Source organism: Hevea brasiliensis, chromosome 4 (genome assembly GCF_030052815.1).
Source record: "Hevea brasiliensis isolate MT/VB/25A 57/8 chromosome 4, ASM3005281v1, whole genome shotgun sequence".
NCBI classification, from domain to species: Eukaryota; Viridiplantae; Streptophyta; class Magnoliopsida; order Malpighiales; family Euphorbiaceae; genus Hevea; species Hevea brasiliensis.
Genome location: NC_079496.1, coordinates 1,876,989 through 1,894,572, shown reverse-complemented (window position 1 = coordinate 1,894,572; position 17,584 = coordinate 1,876,989). Strand labels below are relative to the sequence as shown.

The 17,584-nt window shown below is 37.9% G+C and overlaps 3 protein-coding genes across 7 annotated transcripts; 2 read left to right on the top strand and 1 right to left on the bottom strand.

Annotated features, from left to right (window-relative positions):
• The first annotated feature begins 214 nt into the window (after window positions 1–214).
• LOC110633107 (60S ribosomal protein L22-2) lies at window positions 215–5,933 on the top strand. 3 transcript variants are annotated; one of them, XM_021781581.2, is made up of 4 exons: window positions 223–378; window positions 478–743; window positions 1,342–1,489; window positions 5,502–5,933. In XM_021781581.2, the coding sequence occupies exons 2-3, from the start codon at window positions 505–507 to the stop codon at window positions 1,484–1,486; spliced, it is 384 nt and encodes a 127-aa protein (XP_021637273.1). In that variant the 5' UTR covers window positions 223–378; window positions 478–504; the 3' UTR covers window positions 1,487–1,489; window positions 5,502–5,933. The 3 variants fall into 3 exon arrangements, with proteins under 3 accessions (XP_021637274.1, XP_021637273.1, XP_021637272.1); XM_021781582.2 differs by lacking the exon at window positions 5,502–5,933 and having other exon boundaries at window positions 215–378; window positions 481–743; window positions 1,342–1,633; XM_021781580.2 differs by lacking the exon at window positions 5,502–5,933 and having other exon boundaries at window positions 1,342–1,633.
• A 654-nt stretch (window positions 5,934–6,587) lies between these two features.
• On the top strand, window positions 6,588–7,593 carry LOC110633015 (late embryogenesis abundant protein Lea5). The gene is made up of 2 exons (XM_021781444.2): window positions 6,588–6,853; window positions 7,190–7,593. Exons 1-2 carry the CDS (start codon window positions 6,792–6,794, stop codon window positions 7,419–7,421), a joined length of 294 nt encoding a protein of 97 aa, XP_021637136.2. The 5' UTR covers window positions 6,588–6,791; the 3' UTR covers window positions 7,422–7,593.
• Window positions 7,594–15,298: 7,705 nt separating this feature from the next.
• On the bottom strand, window positions 15,299–17,282 carry LOC110633035 (uncharacterized). Of its 3 annotated transcripts, none has more exons than XM_021781478.2 (2): window positions 16,037–17,282; window positions 15,299–15,958 (listed from the first exon to the last, which is right to left on the bottom strand). In XM_021781478.2, the coding sequence occupies exons 1-2, from the start codon at window positions 17,004–17,006 to the stop codon at window positions 15,735–15,737; spliced, it is 1,194 nt and encodes a 397-aa protein (XP_021637170.2). In that variant the 5' UTR covers window positions 17,007–17,282; the 3' UTR covers window positions 15,299–15,734. The 3 variants fall into 3 exon arrangements, with proteins under 3 accessions (XP_021637170.2, XP_021637171.2, XP_021637169.2); XM_021781479.2 differs by having other exon boundaries at window positions 15,299–15,955; window positions 16,037–17,278; XM_021781477.2 differs by having other exon boundaries at window positions 15,299–17,268.
• Window positions 17,283–17,584: the final 302 nt, after the last annotated feature.

Below are 17,584 nucleotides of genomic sequence, written 5' to 3'. Positions count from 1 at the left end.
CTTATAAATTTATTAAATAGATAAAGTTAAAATTTTAATATTTTCGTTTTAGTCAGCCTTTTAACTTTCTTTTAATAGTTGAATAATTTATAGTTAATCCTTGAAATTATGATAACATTACGAAATTAAAAAAAAAAAAAGAGAGATAATTATGTAAATCTAGAAAATTTTTCTTCTAAATTAAATTTAATTCGCAGAATCCATGTTATGAAATGTTGGGCGGAGCTGTACCCAAGGGCTGTCACGAGGCCCAATTCAAATGGGTGAACTTGCAGTTGCACTGTTGTAGTGGCAATATAACACCTTACTGCAAATCTCGTTTTCCCTTCCCTTCCACGGCTACGGCGCTCCAAAACCCTAACGTCTCTATCCAATCGGGTAAAAGGCTCTCTATATCTCTCTCTCTGTGTCTGTAGGTGTATGCATATTTATGTGTCTGTTTTGTTATATCTTCGCATCTGTTTTCTGTGTATATAGCAGTCAAATTAAAGAGAAGTGAAGAAAATGAGCAGAGGTGGAGCAGTTGGTGCCGGTGGAGCCAAGGGGAAGAAGAAGGGAGCAACTTTCACTATTGATTGCTCGAAGCCAGTCGAGGATAAGATCATGGATATTGCCTCTCTCGAAAAGTTCCTCCAGGAGCGCATCAAAGTCGGCGGCAAAGCCGGGGCTCTCGGTGATTCCGTCACCGTCACCCGTGAGAAGTCTAAGATTAACGTCACCTCTGACTCCAACTTCTCCAAACGGTAAATTGCTTGCATGTATACATATGTAGTATCGTGCGTGTATTCTTGTAGAGTTACTAGTTAGACATGGTAATTAGCTATTACATTGGAATTGGCAGAATACTGATAAGAATTTATTGAACTAAATTGTCCGTTACATTGCTGTTGAAAGTGGGCCGCAGCATTTTATCCTGTGTATTGTAGCAATACAAAGACCTCTGTATGTAGAAGGCGTTATGCCTTATTCTATTCCATTAATTGGAATTATGAAGCAATATAAGTGTATACTCAAACTAGAATTTTATAAGAATTCAATTCATTTCTTTTTGTTCAATTCTAAAGTGAAAGAATTCAATTCCTTAAAAAAAAAAGTTCATTTTTAAAGGAAATAGAAATCAAACATGATTGTGTGAGAATTCAATTCTCTAGTAAATGATTTATTCCAAATAAGGCCATTCTGCATGAGTTTAGTAAAATTTTGATGAAATTTATATCTTTGCTTATAAGGGGTTGAAAGTATTGCATGAATATTGTAGTAATACATGTCTCTTATTGCGACCTTATTGTGAGATCCCAATGAGTGCATCATCTTGGGTTGATTTTCATTTTGCCTTTGCAGGTATCTGAAATACTTGACAAAGAAGTACTTGAAGAAGCACAATGTGCGAGACTGGCTTCGGGTCATTGCTTCCAACAAGGATCGTAATGTTTACGAGCTGAGATACTTTAACATTGCTGAGAATGAAGGAGAGGATGGAGAATAGAATGTATCTACTTGTCCTTTTCATGCCTCTATCTCAATTTTTTTTCCCTCTTCAGAGTGACATTTCTTACTTGATCTAGGTTTTTTATTTAATTATTTGGACTTTTTAAGACATTGATATTTTGACATAGCTATTTTCCTTGTTCAAGTTTTTTTTATTTTTTTTTATTATTGGTATATTATCCATAACTCCGCCTAAGTAGTTTGCGCTTAGCCGGTCCCAAGCCCGGATAAAGGAGGAGGGTTGCGGTAGGTGACAACCAGCGTAAAAATTTCGTCACACCCTATGATATGGATTCAAATGATATAAACGTTGGGGCGTCCTCTACTAACGACGCGCCGGGTGTAGTGATAAATATGCAAGGGTGTAGGGCGTTCAGCGACGCCATGTGTGGTGTTAAGTGAGCAAGGGTTCCCACATCATGGACGGTGTGGGTAAAGAAGTTAGTCCATAAGACAGATAATAGAACAAATAGTGGAATAGAACACAAGATAGACATAGAAAATAATAGAAGATATCATAGAAGGAGACCAATTAGGAAGGAGCAGGATAGGAGGAGGATCAGGGTTGGTACTTGGAATGTTGGATCACTTACAGGAAAATTAATGGAGCTTGTGGATACCTTGGAAAGGAGAATGGTGAATATTGCTTGCATTCAGGAGACTAAATGGGTAGGAGAGAAAAGTAAGGAAGTGGGTAATTCAGTACAAATTGTGGTTTCTAAGGAGAGAAACAAGAACAGTGGGTATAATCATAGACATTGAAAGACGCAGAGTAGATGTGAAACGTGTAGGAGATAGTATTATAATAGTAAAGCTAGTAGTAGACGGATATACAATAATTATAGTTTGTGCTTATGCCCCACAAATAGGACTAGGAGAGTAAACAGAGGTTTTGGGAAGATATGAATGATTTAATGCAAAGCATACCAAATGAAGAGAATGTTTTCATTGGTGGAAATTTGAATGGACATGTTGATAGTGATAAGTAAGGTTATGAGAATGTTCATGGAGATTTTGGTTTTGACAGGCGAAATAAGGAGGGAAAAAGCATCCTAGATTTTGCTATGGCATACAACTTGATACTAGCAAATACCTACTTTATAAAAAGAGAGTCACATTTAGTGACTTTCAAAAGTAGGCAACATAGAAGCCAAATCGACTTTCTCTTAACCAGAAAGACAAATAGAGCTCTATGCAAGGATTGCAAGGTCATTCCAGAGAAGCTTTAACAAGTCAACATAGGTTGGTGGTCTTGGATGTCAAGTTTAGGAACAATTCAAGTAAGGTCGGAAGAAATAGTGTAGCTCGAACAAAGTGGTGGGAGTTCAAAGGAGTAAAGCAAGTGAAGTTCAAAATGAGCTTCTTGAGTCCAAGTATGGAAGCTAAATATGGAGGCCAATGATATGTGGATACAGATGGCATCAAAGATTAGAGAAGTAGCTAGAAAAGTACTTGGGGAGTATAAAGGACATGGACCACACTCAAAAGAGAGATGGTCGTGGAATGAGGAAGTACAAAAGGCAGAGACGAGAAAAAGGGAATGGTATAATAAATTACCTAAATGTGATAATAATGAGGCATATTAACAATACAAGATATTAAAGATAGAGGCAAAAAGGCGATTAGCCAAGCAAGAGCCCTTTGAAAAGTTATATGAGAAACTTGGAACTAAAGAAGGGAGAAAGAAATTTATAGATTAGCAAGGAGTAGAGAAAGGAAATGTCAAGATCTCAATCAAGTTAGGTGCATTAAGGATAAAGAAGGAAAAGTGTTGGTGAAAGATGAGGACATTAAAGAAAGATGGAGAAATTATTTTAATGATCTCTTTAATAATAGTCAAAATGGAAATAGCGTGAATATAGATTATAGAACAATAGAAAAGAATGTAAATTATACTAGAAGGATTAGATCTTTAGAAGTAAAGGAAGCACTTAAGAGAATGAAAGTAGGTAAAGCCTGTGGACCCGATGAAATACCAATTGAAGTGTGGAAGTATTTGGGAGATATGGGAGTGGCATGGTTAACTAAATTATTTAATAAGATCCTAAACTCAAAGAAAATGCCCGATGAATGGAGGAAGAGTATTTTAGTACCTATTTTTAAAAATAAGGAGACATACAGTTGCTCAAACTATAGGAATTAAACTCATGAGCCATACTATGAAGTTGTGGGAGAGAGTTGTGGAGCATCGACACGTCATGATACTTCTATCTCTCTCAATCAATTTGGTTTCATGCCCAGTCGTTCAACTATGGAAGCGATCTTTCTCATTAGAAGCTTGATGGAGAAATATAGAGATGGGAAGAAAGATCTACACATGGTTTTTATTGATTTGGAGAAGGCTTATGATAGTGTTCCAAGAGAGGTCTTGTGGAATGCGTTAGAACAAAAGAGGATATCTATTAGGTATATACAAGTATTGAAAGATATGTATGAAGGAGCAACTAATATTGTGAGGGGACACAAGAGATTTTTCGATCTCAATTGGATTACACCAAGGATCACCATAAACCCTTATCTTTTTACATTAGTTTTAGATGAATTGTGTAAAACTATTAAAGATAGTATTCCTTGGTGAATTATTTTTGCGTATTTTTTTTTTATGATAGATGAGACACGATAAGGAGTCAATAGGAAGCTAGAAATTTGGAGAAGTACTCAAGAGTCAAAGGGTTTTAAGTTAAGTAGAACTAAGACAGAAAACATGCATTGCAAGTTCATAGAAGGCCAAAGTGATAGGGAAGGAGTTAGTTTGAATGGAGTGGCACTGTCCCAAAGTAATCACTTTAAATATCTAGGCTCACCTTCAAGTAGATGGGGATGTGAGGAGGATGTTAGTCATAGGATTAAAGCGGGATGGTTGAAGTGGAGACGTGCACGGAGTTTTATGTGATCGTAAGATTCCCAATAAATTAAAAGGAAAATTTTACCATACACGGGCTATGCTATATGGTAGTGAGTGTTGGGCACTGAAAGAGTCCTACGCATCTAAGATAAGAGTTGCAGAGATGAGAATGTTAAGGTGGATGAGTGGCCATATTAGACTAGATAAAGTCCGTAATGAAAGTATTAGAGAAAAGGTAGGAGTGGTGCCAATTGAAGATAAGTTGAGAGAAGGGAGATTGAGGTGGTTTGGTCATGTGAAGCGTAGACATACGGAGGCTCCAGTTAGACAAGTAGAGCACATTAGGCTAGAGGATAGAAAGAAAAAAAGGGGTAGGACCTAAATTGACTTGGAGGAGAGTAGTATGCGACTTAGAAGCATTACACATTTCTGAGGATTTAACCCAAAATCGTTCAGAGTGGAAAAAGCGAATCCATATAGCCGACCCCAAATTTTTGGGATAAAGGCTTAGTTGAGTTGAGTTGAGTTGAGTTGGTATATTATCCATAATAGCATTCGTCATCCCTAATATAGGAAGGAACATTGATCTTTTGCTGCTAGCTACTTTTGCCTTGTGGCTGCATTTGATATAGTATTCTAGCCTGCTTTCTGTTTTCATGCACATGGATTTTGATTAGTTATTAGCTTGTTAGAATTTGGAACAATAGCTGCTGAGTGTCTAAACCTTTGTTTGGAAAGAGATTTATTAAAGTAATGCAAGGTTTTTCAAGGTTTAAAAACCAGCATTTTCCAACCTTGAGTTAAGGTTTTCTCTTTAAAGGTTGTAATTTCATTGATACTGTAACGAAGCATGCATAGAGCCAATTACAAAGTTCACTCGAGACAGGGGGTCATAAAAGAAAATTTCATTATGCAAGGCTTTCTTTCATGGTTAAACTATGGGCTGCTTTATTACACCTCCTATTAACATGGCTTAAAAATCTCTCTATACGTAAGCAGAAAACATCTAGAGTGTTTCTTGGATTTTCAAATGAATTAGTAGTCCCATGGGTGGCTTGGATAGCTTGGAGAGACTAGAGAGTCCCCTTTTTATGATGAAATTGTGGAATAGAGGATGGCTTCATAAACCAACTCTAGTTTCTAAAACCAATGGATTGTTATCATGTAGGAATCGAAGGCTAAAGGGATAACAATTTTGAAGCCGTCCGCGATGATCAAAGGAGTGAGAAAAAGGACACTTGTCAAATGACTCAAAGGTTGAAAATCCAAGACAGTATGGTAAATGACAAGGGAGAAGGTGGGGTTGGCGTGGCACTAATATTGACAATCACGCCAAAGTCGCAAATTATCGTGGCCACTCATGGACGGACCTTGCCTTGAATCCTCAACCTTCAAAACTAGAACCCACTAGAGACGTTACCTAGAAGTAAGCAAATAACACCCCTCCACCTCCCTAATCATGTGCACTCTCTATCGTCCATCCACTTTCAATGTACTCTCACATGCCTGTTATTTCTATACCTAAATTTGTCCTAATCCAAGCACCATCATGCAAAGATAATTTATAATTGAGTGCAAAGTCTATTGAATAATTCCACAATAGATAGCCCAAGACACGTATAAAGTGATAAGATTGAGTAATCTTAAATCTTTATCAAAATTCAATCTTCTTTTAATTTAATCAAATAGTCTTTTATTAATTAATTTTTAAGTGAATTATCTGTATATTACTTATTTAATATATTTAAATGTGAGTCTTCACTTTTTTTATTGTTATTAAAAAAAATTAAATAAATTATTTATAATTTACTTTTAAATAATATTAATTATTTTAATAGCTATTAACTATTTTAGTAGTTATCGATTGTTTTACTAGCTATTAAATATTAATTGTTAATAGAAAGTATTGTTCAATAAAAATAGTTATTAAATTAACCATTAAAGATAATAATAAAATTTTATTAATTAAAATACTCTCTAAACATTTAAAAATTCAAAGAAATAACTTTTTATTAATTATTTTTTTAATTTTTAAAAATTAATATAAATATTATATTATTAAATAATATAAATAAAAGATATAATATTTTGACTCTAATTAAAATATTAAATGTTGGATTAATAATCATTGTGGAACATGGTGTTAGTCTATTCTTTTTATTAATATTAACCTACTAACTGTATACACAGTTAAGGGGGAAAAAAGTGTTTACCAAAGGCGTGGAACCGTTCCTATATAAACACGCCCTTACCCTAGTCTTCTACCTTCGCCATCAGCACCACCTGAGCAGCGAGAGCGAGCCGCTGGCAAGGTGCTGCAGAAGAAGTGCTCTTCTTGAGAATTCATTTCTCAGAAGAATAACTAGCTTCTTTGCAGTATCACCTTCTCTCTCTCTCTCTCTCTCCATATATATATATATATATATATATATATATATATATATATAAGGAATAAAAAATGGCTCGCTTTCCCTCCAGTGTTAAGCTTCTCGTTGATGGTCTTTCCCTTTCTATCTTTCGGTGAGCATATAACTGCTCTTGCTCTTTTCTCTTCTGGATTTTTCATGTTCTTGATACATATATCTAGATTTTGTTTTTCTTTACAGAAAAATATGGGAAAAGGAAAGTTCTTGTAATTTTCTTGTTCTATTAGCCATGGGAAGATGTTGTTTTTGAACTTTTTGCATGATTAAGATTTAAGAAAGAAAAGGATTTTTGAATTTGAATTGATTGAGCATGACTATGCCTATTTGGCTATTTTCCATCACCTTTGCTTCCGTTAATCAATTTTGCAGATTGCAAAAGCATTTCTTTTTCCCAGTTTGTTAATATTAACAGTAGATTAATGTGAATCAGGAGGAGCTATGCGGCTGCGCCACAAGAGGCAGTGTTTGGTAGGGGAGGGTCAAGGAGTGGTATGGTGAGGAAAGTGCAAGAAAGGGGTGTGATTAAAGAAGATTCAGGGGCCTCATCTGCATGGGCTCCAGATCCCATCACAGGGTACTACAGGCCAGCTAATTGTGGTTCTGAGATCGACCCAGCTGAGCTTCGAGAAATGCTATTGAACCACAGGGTTAGGCCAAACTAGAAGTAGAAGAAGGCCACAACCCACAAGGTTTGTGGTTTGTGGTTTGTGGTAGTGTTCACTCTAGTCCCTTTTGGGCAGCTTATAAGATAGTTTGTTTTGAACTTTTTGCTATGATGTGTTCTTCCATCAAAACTATAACTAGAAATATATCTCACTTCCTAGTCCTTTGTTATTGTCTTTCTTCTTTCTTTTGCTATGAGATTTTCAACTTTCAATTTTACTTACAATATTATCTTATTGATTTTTAATGGTATGAAAATTTAAAGGTAATTATTTATGAGGTTTCGAGTTTAAAATTTAATTACTTTAAAAAAATTATAATTTTAAGGAAGATAAGATGCAGGTATCCTGTATATTGGGATGAACCCTAACCAGGGAAGCATGTCTTGAAAATTAGGACTTGTTGGATTTTTTTTTCTATTTAGACTCCATTTGTCATAGATCTGTTATGGCAAATTGAGTTTAGGAGAGATCAGACAAGAATTTTCTCCACTAACGGCTATACTCTAATAACAGATTAGCAAACCCATGAAGTCATTAATTGTATTCATGTTCATGTAGGGGAAGAGTTTATGGCAGTGCTAATTTAGAACAGGCCCATAGAAGAGCCTGCTTAATTTGCTTTCAATTCATATTTTGGCTGAATTCAAAAGGGGTACATACAAATTATTTATATGGTAAAATAGATCTGGAATTTATTAAAAAAGAAATCAACTTTGATACCAATTATCTGTTGAAGGTTGTATTTCCAACATTTTAAAACCTGTTAATCTCAATTGACATGGATTTTAAACTCAGACACTCAATTTGGAATCAAAATTTGAAATACTGTGAAGTTTCTTTGAAGAAATGGCAATGGTACAAACACTTCTGATCCTTTATTCTGTTGGGTCCTTATCTTGACAGCAAAATTACAAGCCCCTGAACCCTAAATGCATGTAGAACTGAATTTCGCCATGTGGCATAAACTCTTTCTTTGAGCCTTCACGGGGATCTCAAGGACATTGCACCCTCCCGATGACCCAAAGTCAATTGAGTTCTCCACTTTACTAATGTTCTGCTTCAGTATCAGTGTCCCATAATGCAGCCTTTTTGCTTGTCTTTTTCCATTTGCATGCTTCGTCAAAGCTCCATGATTTTTCAGATTTTCTTTTCTTCCTTGGACGTGAACTTAGTATTGAATTTTCATTATACTTGTATGCTATGTAGCAAAGGTTTTGCGATTGCCGAATGAATTCTCACCGAAGTGAGAAAAGTGAGGAGTTTGCCAATTTAATTTTAAGAAAAATTAAAGAAAATTATTTTTTAAAAAATTAAAATCCACTTTGAAAAAAAAAGATTCTAAGTTCGGAGTTCGTATACAGGTGCAAAAGGTGTTAGGCATCCCTCCTCGTCCCTCTACAAAGGTAAATAGGTTTAATATTATGCTCTTTATAAATTGATAATTTAGAGTTAGAATGATGATGTTAATCCTTTATGCGGATAAAAGGAATATTTGATATTTTACTATTTATGGTTGCTCAAGAACATGAGTACATGAGATGACCCTTCGGTGAATAGGTGTTGTGTAATGAATTTTATTGGGGGTTAATTCGAATATTGAAGTTGTGATTTTTTAGTTTGGATTTAAGCTAAGAGAATTCAAGTAAGAACTCTCTCCTGATCTCTTAATGTATTCTGTTAAAATTTAAGCGGAAAATTTCGGGTAAGAACTCTCCCCCGATCTCCACATATTTTATTACGATTTTGACTAAGAATTCGGGTAAGAACTCTCCCCCGATCTCTTAGTGTTAAGAATTTTAATTGAGAACTCGGGTAAGAATTCTTCCTCTATCTCTTAATATATTCCGTTAAAGATTAAACTGAGTTCAGGTAAGAACTCTCCCCCGAACTCTTAATGTGTTTACGTTAAAAATTAAACTGAGTTTGGGTAAGAACTCTCCCCCGAACTCTTAATGTGTTTACGTTTAAAAATTAGACTGAGTTCGGGTAAGAACTCTCCCCCGAACTCTTAATGTGTTTATTAGAATGGCATTCTGTAAGAACTTAGAACTAAGGATTTTGGTAAAGGGTCCTTCTTGACTCCTTTTTGTGTGGGAATGAAGTACCGAAGGCACAGGAAAACCCGTGTAAAGCTTTTCCCAGCCTACGGGAACTTATAACTACATAGTGGATGCAAGACCGAACTCTTCGCCGATCTTCTACGTGATTGTCTTATCTGAACTCTTTGATCCGATCTCTTTTTAGTTGCTTGCTCGGGATCTGAACTTATTTTATTTCTGATCTATCGTCTTATCGGCTGAGTTCGTTCCGAGGCCCGATCTCATAACTTGTTTATTTGACTTATTCTTGTTTCTAATCTATTCGACCTTTTGTTACACCTATCTTTCTTTATCATTTTTTTTATTTGTCCCAACCCAAAACTCTCATGTTAAAATACCATGGTCTATATTCTTTAGAGTATTTACAAGTTGTCTATGACTCGAACGTATACTCTCGAAAGGAATGAAAACTAAGTGACAATAAATGAAATTTATGAATGAAATAAAAGAAGACGCAGGAAATAACTATTGGCCTAGATAATCTATTTTGAGATTTAGTGCGACTGGATGTAAAAGAAATTTTAAAAGAAAACTAGAGAAAATGAAACAAGGATATTCGACAAAATAATAGTTTAGACGCTTACCTGTGGGAAATTGAGGAGACAGATGAGCTGACTCCGGTATCCACAAATTTTGCAGAGGTGAAAGTTAACGGCCGAAGGACTCGAACTTACCCGAAGCAATGGGAATAGGTCGGAACGAAGTTGAACTCTGAAGATGATACATAGATACTAGAGTGGTGGGAATGAGGCGGAGTGAAGATGTTTTCAGAGGGTGGTGCACAGGCACTAAAATGAAAATTTCAGGATTCAGAGCTCCTTTTCATGAAATACTTCAGAAAACTGGTTTCTAAAGTTTCTCAATACTTCGAAAGCTCAAAATGGCAAGACTGAATCAAAATCCAGATTCTTTCCACGATAATCACCACCTTCTTTTTTTTTTTTTTGTCCTCTCTACAGTATTACATGCAAGTATTTATAGGGAACGGGTGCCCATAATGAAGGGTCAGGATCTTGCCAAGGGGAAATGGAGGGTTTAGATTCAAAAGGATATAATTTGATGTCTGAGAATTAAAGAGAATAAAAATGGAGGGTCCAGATTCCGTTCAGAATATCCGTCCTTTCTCTTCTTAATCTAATGGCCCAGGGTCTTGCCTTACGAAATGGATCCAAAGGCTGGGAATAAAAGGCGCCAAAACTGTCATTTGCTTTTGATCCAAGGGCTCCGGATCCATCCTTACAATTACGTTCAACGATGGAGATAGGGATGTACGGGCTGCTTTAACTGCTTTGGTGTTTGGCGGCTAGGAAGGCATCCTTGCAAATGAGATGCGTGTTGAGGATCTGATCATGTCTGCAAATACTTTAACTAACTCTGATCTGACGATAAAGAGAGTTAATTAGAAGTTATTTAACCCCTCTACGTTCTCCGATCTCTATAAGTCATCTCCTGTTTCTTCCGATTTTCCTATTATGACCATCCCTTTTTCTGATCTCTATCTCTTGCATTGAGTCCCCTCTTATTTTTCTATCTCTCTCATTCCTGATCTTTCCTCTCTGTCTAACTTGCATTGGTCAAAGCAATAAATTCTTCAGTTACTGATGCATCCACTTCGGGTTCTGTATGCAATAAATGCCAAGGCCCCATATATATGCAGCGATAGGAAATCACCTTCACACTTCACCTTTTCTTTTTTAGTTTATCTTTAATGCACCACTTCCCCAATTCGAGCTTTTCCAATGATAATTCTAATTATGATGGCCATTTTGATCTTTTTTCGACTGTTTCCTTCACCCCTCGCCTGAATATTTATGACCCCGATGATCGGAGAGCTATGAGAACGTCATCTAATGATAGTGAGGGAACTGAACTAATTTACCGATCAAGATCGAAAGTGACGGCTGTGCCTATCTCGAATCGGTCTATCGGTACAATCGGTAGACCGATATTGGACAAGAGGACTGCTAATTTCAATCTCGATGTCAGTGACCGCCTCTTCAAGTTTATTTGGCTTCCAACCATATCGGGTGTCCCGATTGCAGCTCGGTTCTAGTCAATGACATTGGCGATGACTCCGCTCAATATCATGAGAGTCATAGTCACCCTATCTGAGCTGCACATCTATCTAATATTTGTGGCTTACTTTCTGATCAAACACATCTTTTGATTCAGCCACAAGACTAGGCTTTGACATAGGCCAACATTCTGGGCCTCGGAGCAATCTTAAGCTAGGTAAAATGTATTGCTAATTTTGAGAGATCGCCCAAATGATGTAATCCGATCTTTTGGAAATGAAACGAAATTTTTATTTAAATGTTTTTGTTTTGTTATTGCATTAGTTATTTTTCCGATCTCTGATAAGTGTATCCGATCTGATCCCTAGACGACTAGCCATTCGCCGATCCGTGGGTTTGGAAGTTTGTTCAATTTGATGACCTTAGTTAACCAATCTCATTTATCTGATTTTTTATATTTCTGGAACCTTCTTGCGATGTGTCAAGGTGGCGGCCCGGTTCCTTTAACCGATGCATCACTTGGGACTTCGTGAGCATTTAATGCTCAAACGGGTATAAATAGGGGAGAGGTGAGTCATTTCTTTCCTTATGTTATTTTCAGACCTTCCCCTAGCAATCTCAACACTTCCTCTCATTTTCTAAAGTTTTCAGGCACCGATTTAGACTCCGATAAGGGTTTCGATCTTTTCTCGGTTAATTTCTTTTTGTTTTCTAAAAATGAGTAGTAACAACGATCAGAGAGCTGCTAGTCCTCCCTCCATTCATATCTCGTGGACATCGGACGAAGTTGAGGTGGTCAGGCCGAGTGGGTGACCTGAACCTTCTACAACCTCTGTCTCAGCCCACGATCGGACGACCCAATCAAAACAGGCATCTTCTTCAAGGAAAGAAAATCTTCCTGTGGATGAGTTGCCGTCGGTCCTCCAAGAAATCGATCTGCAGTCCATTAGTCAAGAGTATAACCTTCGGACTGACTCTTTCGAGCTTATCAGATGTCATGGCGATCTCCGAGTTAATCATTTTTTTGACGAAAATGACGTGATCATGGTGTATGAAGAACAATTGAAGGCCGAGCTTTGGTTTCCCCAGTGTGTGTAGCCCAAGTGCACCCGAACTCATCACGGATTCTGGTGGCTTTCAGAGGCTTATGCAGAGCTAAAAAAGTCGAGCCTACAGCAAAGGTTTTTGCTAAGTTGCATAGGCTCACTCGTCGAAAGGATGACGAGTATTGGTTCTTCCAAGCCAAGCCACACTGTGGGCTCTTTACCAATCTCCCTTCTTCATTGAAGAATTGGAAGAACCAGTTATTTATATTGAGGAGCAAGATTCCGAACGGCTTCGAGGGTATCCCACGGAGTTGGCAGTACCTGGTCCCTTCAGTTCCAAAGAAGATCGCCCTAAATAGAGACGAGGACGTCATGGTAAAGGAATTGAAGGATCAGGCGACCACTCATAAGTATTCATGCCTAGATGCAGTTATGGCCGAACTGAAGTGGTGGCTAATGCAGATGATCGCCAATGAAGATTATGAGCTGCAGCTCTCTGACCTCGAACCCAGGATCGGTATAACCTAAATCTTTAGCCTCCTAACGTAGGTGATCTCACTAACTTATTTTTCGTGTATGTATGGCTAGAGGCGAGAGCGCGAAAGAGAGCCGTAAGCGAAAAAGAGAGGTTGCCCAGAAGGTGCGAGAAATGAAGATTACTACGGTATCCCAGACGCTAGGGCGAGACTCGGCAAAAGTGCCGGGCTCTTTGTCTCGACTTTCGGGACAGCCGATCCCAGAGGTAGAGATCGCTCCTTCCCCTCCTTGACAAGATGAACCGCCACCTCCGTCAGTTTCTTCAAGTGCAGAAGGGGGCCTTCCCAACCTGCTATGAGGATCCTCTCTCGTGGTGCCCAGGTCCTCATCCACTCGCTAGAGAAAAATCGCTCAGTTTGGGAGAATCCTAGCCTAGCCAAAGTTTTGGGAGCCACCATTTGCTTCTAGGACAACCGGAACAGGCTGACCCCGGATAGCATTGACGATCTCCTGGCTCAGACGATGAGCTTGAGCGTAGAGAGTTTTGTAAATCAACACATAATAAGAGAAAAGGCTCATCTCTTGAGACAGGAAATTCTGAATGCGGTCCAGGATGCGGCTTCAGCCAAGTCCCAACTTTCGTCTGCCCAGGACTACATCGCTGAGATTGAGGGTCGGACAAAATCTTATGAGGATAGGATAGCCGAACTGGAGCGAGAACTTGAAGAAGCTCGGGCCTGCCGAACTGCCGATGTCACTCGCTTTATCGAAGAGATCGGAGTGAAAGAAAAAGAAGCTGTGACGAGGGAAGCTGGTGCTTATGTGAATGCACATGGCGATCTTCTGGCCGAGCTTGTAAGGCGCTATCCTGAGGAATACTTCTCCTGGATGATAGATCTTGTCCCTAGGGGTAAGGAGGAGAGCGAGGAGGAGCCCAAGAGAGAGAGAGGATGAGAGAAATGATAATGTACCCGGGGAGCAGGTTGGGGGAGACCCTCCTGCTGAATGACTGTATATTTTCATTTTGAAATGAATTGAAGTCCTCTTCTTTTATGTTCAATTTCCTGATGAGATCGGACATCGTCCAAACCAGACTGAGTACTTAGTTGATTGAATGTGGTTGAACGTTAAACCTAAGAGCGACTATTAATCAAAAGATAAGATATCGGAAAAATATTATACGCGAATATGAGATCGGACTAAGTCATGACCAAATACCGGATGAAACTTTAAAATATTAGAATTGTAGAGATTCAACATTGACTTGAACTTTTAATATCGAAACCATTATTAGACCGGATAAAAACCTTAACTTCATTTTGAGAGATATCTGGGGCATTCAAGCGAGAAGCTCGATCACAACATTAGTCAAGTGAAGCTCTGCGATATTTGTACACAGAGAGATCAGAAAACATTGGTAGGCAAGATTGGATGGTCCGGAGACCTGATATTGTCTTAAACTCATCTAACAAAGACTAAGAGATCGGAAAACAATCTAACTTAAGCGTGAGATCGGTTTGTTCCAGGGACGAGCAATCGTTGAGTCCGGAAAAGCTATCTGTGATTGGGGACATCAGTTGAGAGCGGATAATAAAGTTTCAATTTCAAAGTTCCTTGACTTCGAAGGTCGGTCAAAATATGGTGTCTACATGCTACATGAACCAGATATGATGAAAGGTCCACCTTAATTAATCTGCAATTATAGCAATAACATAGAAGAACATCTACTTGTGTGTGTGTGTATATGGAAGCAAAGCGGTATGATTTTATAAGAGCCTTCCATTTCATACCATTGTACAGGGTAGAAGTAGCTGAGAAATAATAAAACTAAAGCTTGCACAGTAGTTGAAGCAGCTGGCAAAACAGGAACTGCCAAAAATTTTTTGTTTACAATACATAGACAGAATGGATAATTAAATTTGACTAATCAATTACCGTAATCTAATTACATCATCACTTTATGCCAACTGGAAATGGTAAAAGAAAAATGTAAGCAATCTATTAATTTTGCTAACAAAACCTTTGAAAAAAAGAAAGGGGGGGAGGGGGGGGAAGAGAGGAAAAGTCATAAGACTCAATAAATGGTCGAGGAGGCTGGCTTTAGACATGACAACCAGGTAAATGGTAGGCAGAAATAGGATCATAGAGCTTCCAGTGTGTCCAGTATCACCAGACATGTGTACCATGTGAGGATCCAAACTTAGTCCTTGCTATTGTTAAATGCATTTGATATTAAAAATAATAATAATAATAATAATTTCTTTGTCACTGCATCAGATGCAGAATTAAAAGTAATTGAACACTAAAAAGAGATTAAAGAATACAAATTCCACACTAAAACCCACCAGCAAATCACAATAGTGAACTGACAAACACATGTTTTATTGGTCAACATTTCTTCTCCTTCTCCGACTAGTCCACAATCCACACGCTCGCCTGGGTTTTTAATGGATGGTCTTTTCAGCCCCACATTACAAGGAAACTATCTAAAAGAGAATAATTTGCAAATATGAACATAAAATTTCAGAGGAAGAAAAATTCAGGCGTAACATTACTTATGAAACTGAGACCAAGATTGGAGAATAATAATAACAATAATAAACACAGAAATCAACAAAGATGACCAAATTTACTTGTGTATTATGACCCAACAGGCCCTTGATTCTTCTCTCTTTAGCCTCTCACACCTAACAATGAAGTAATGACACTTAAGTTTGGAGCATTGCTCTTATTGGATTTAGAAGCTTCTCTGATGATGTCTCTCTTGCCATCTTTTGAAGAAGGCTTCGCAAAAGCTCTCATTGGACTAGCGAAAGCAAAACCCCAGTTTCTACTCCTTCCATGAGCAAAAGGCCCAGCTGCAATCCCAGGTGCTGGTTTCCCATTGATATCTTCTGCTGAAGATGAAAACCAATAAGATGATGATGTTGAAGAACAAGAAGAAGATGAAGACGAGGAATTGATCATGAACCCACCGAAGATACCACCACATTTGACTCTTTCATTCATGTTAGAGGTGGCTGCAGGGACCTTTGGCTTGCCTTCCCTTTGTGACTCCACTCTCCTAATACTGCAATCTCCAAACCCAGTTGAGATTCTCTCAAAGAAGTCACCAGAGAAGCTCCTGCTTCCACATCCTACGGATCTGGATCTTGAAACCTTTCTCTCAAAAGATGAAGCAGAGGCAATGGCTTGGCTATTAGGACTATCATCATCTTTTACTACCACAATGTCACCATTCTTGGACAAAGAAGACCCCAAGCACTTTTCCTCGAGGTTCACCATATACCCACTTCTTCTTGTTGTTGTTGTTTTTACTGTCAATGATGACACCTTATCTGTTTTCTTGGTAGTAGAAGACTTGGAGGAAGAAAGATAAAGAAATGACCAGAACCCACCTCTTCTTGTAGAGCTAAATTCCTCACAATCATCAGTGGAAGCGTCCAAGAAATGGTTTCTTGCAGGAGTTGTAGTAGATTTGCTTCTTTTGAAAACAATATCACGATCTGATGATGATGAGACCATGACTTTTTTCTTCTTTTTAGCCAAAAGAAAAGGGATCCTGGCCCTCCTCGCGTAGTAATCTTGATAGTGACAACTATTTCCACCATCATTTCGACCTTTTGAAGATGTGGGACGCGCAGCAAGCGAAAGTGAAGAAGCACCACGGCCAACATTACTGGCGCCAACACCACCGCCACCAATATCAGATCTAAAAGAAGAATAAGAAGAAGAGGAAGCAGAAGAAGAAGGGCCACGAATAGGTAGAGGAAAAGAGGAAGAAACCAACTTGCCAAGCTTTTCCTGAAGGCAAAAAGCACAGATCCCACCTGGGTTGTTTCTATAAGGATGTTCACTGCATTGCATACCATCACCTACGTATTCTTCACCAGTACCAACTCTACCACCTCCACCGCCACCTCTTGTGATTATACCATCCATCATTATCTATGTCAATGGTTCTTGCAAATTAAAAAAATCTTTTTTTGTTACAAGCTATAAATCTTTTTTCTTGATCGTGGTCCTTTTAGGCACTCTGAAGGGGCTTTTCACTAGATTTTTGCTTTCTCGAGAGAGATGGAGAAGCGAGAGATGCAACAAAAGAAAGGCCAAAAATGGTCAGATTGTAACCGAGCGTAGAGGAGAAATAAAAAAGCAAAGCTAACTCTTAATTATAAGTTTTAAATTAAATTTTATATTAAAATTCATATATTTTAATTATTTTTAAATAAAATTCAACTTATAATAAGGTAAAAAATATAAAGAGGACATTGAATTGAAAGTTAAGGTTGGGAGAGGGATTAGGAAGAGAGGGAGTCCCTTTCTTGCTATCCATGGATTTTTCTTCATAATCCCTTTCTCTATGATGTTCCTTTGCATCAGATTAGACCACTCAACCATATCATCTCAGCCACTAATTTTACTTTTTTAACCAAAATCATCTGTCAATCAAACGGTTGAGATGAAATCAAGAAACCCCAAATGTTTCCATTGAACCCCAATAATTTTCTCCAAGGGTCAAT

Bases quoted from the DNA above. Each gene is read 5' to 3' on its own strand.
- LOC110633107 (XM_021781581.2), top strand. From the start codon at position 505: ATGAGCAGAGGTGGAGCAGTTGGTGCCGGTGGAGCCAAGGGGAAGAAG. The intron at 744-1,341 runs GTAAATTGCTTG...TTGCCTTTGCAG, and splicing joins GACTCCAACTTCTCCAAACG to GTATCTGAAATACTTGACAA.
- LOC110633015 (XM_021781444.2), top strand. From the start codon at position 6,792: ATGGCTCGCTTTCCCTCCAGTGTTAAGCTTCTCGTTGATGGTCTTTCC. The intron at 6,854-7,189 runs GTGAGCATATAA...AATGTGAATCAG, and splicing joins CTTTCCCTTTCTATCTTTCG to GAGGAGCTATGCGGCTGCGC.
- LOC110633035 (XM_021781477.2), bottom strand. From the start codon at position 17,006: ATGATGGATGGTATAATCACAAGAGGTGGCGGTGGAGGTGGTAGAGTT.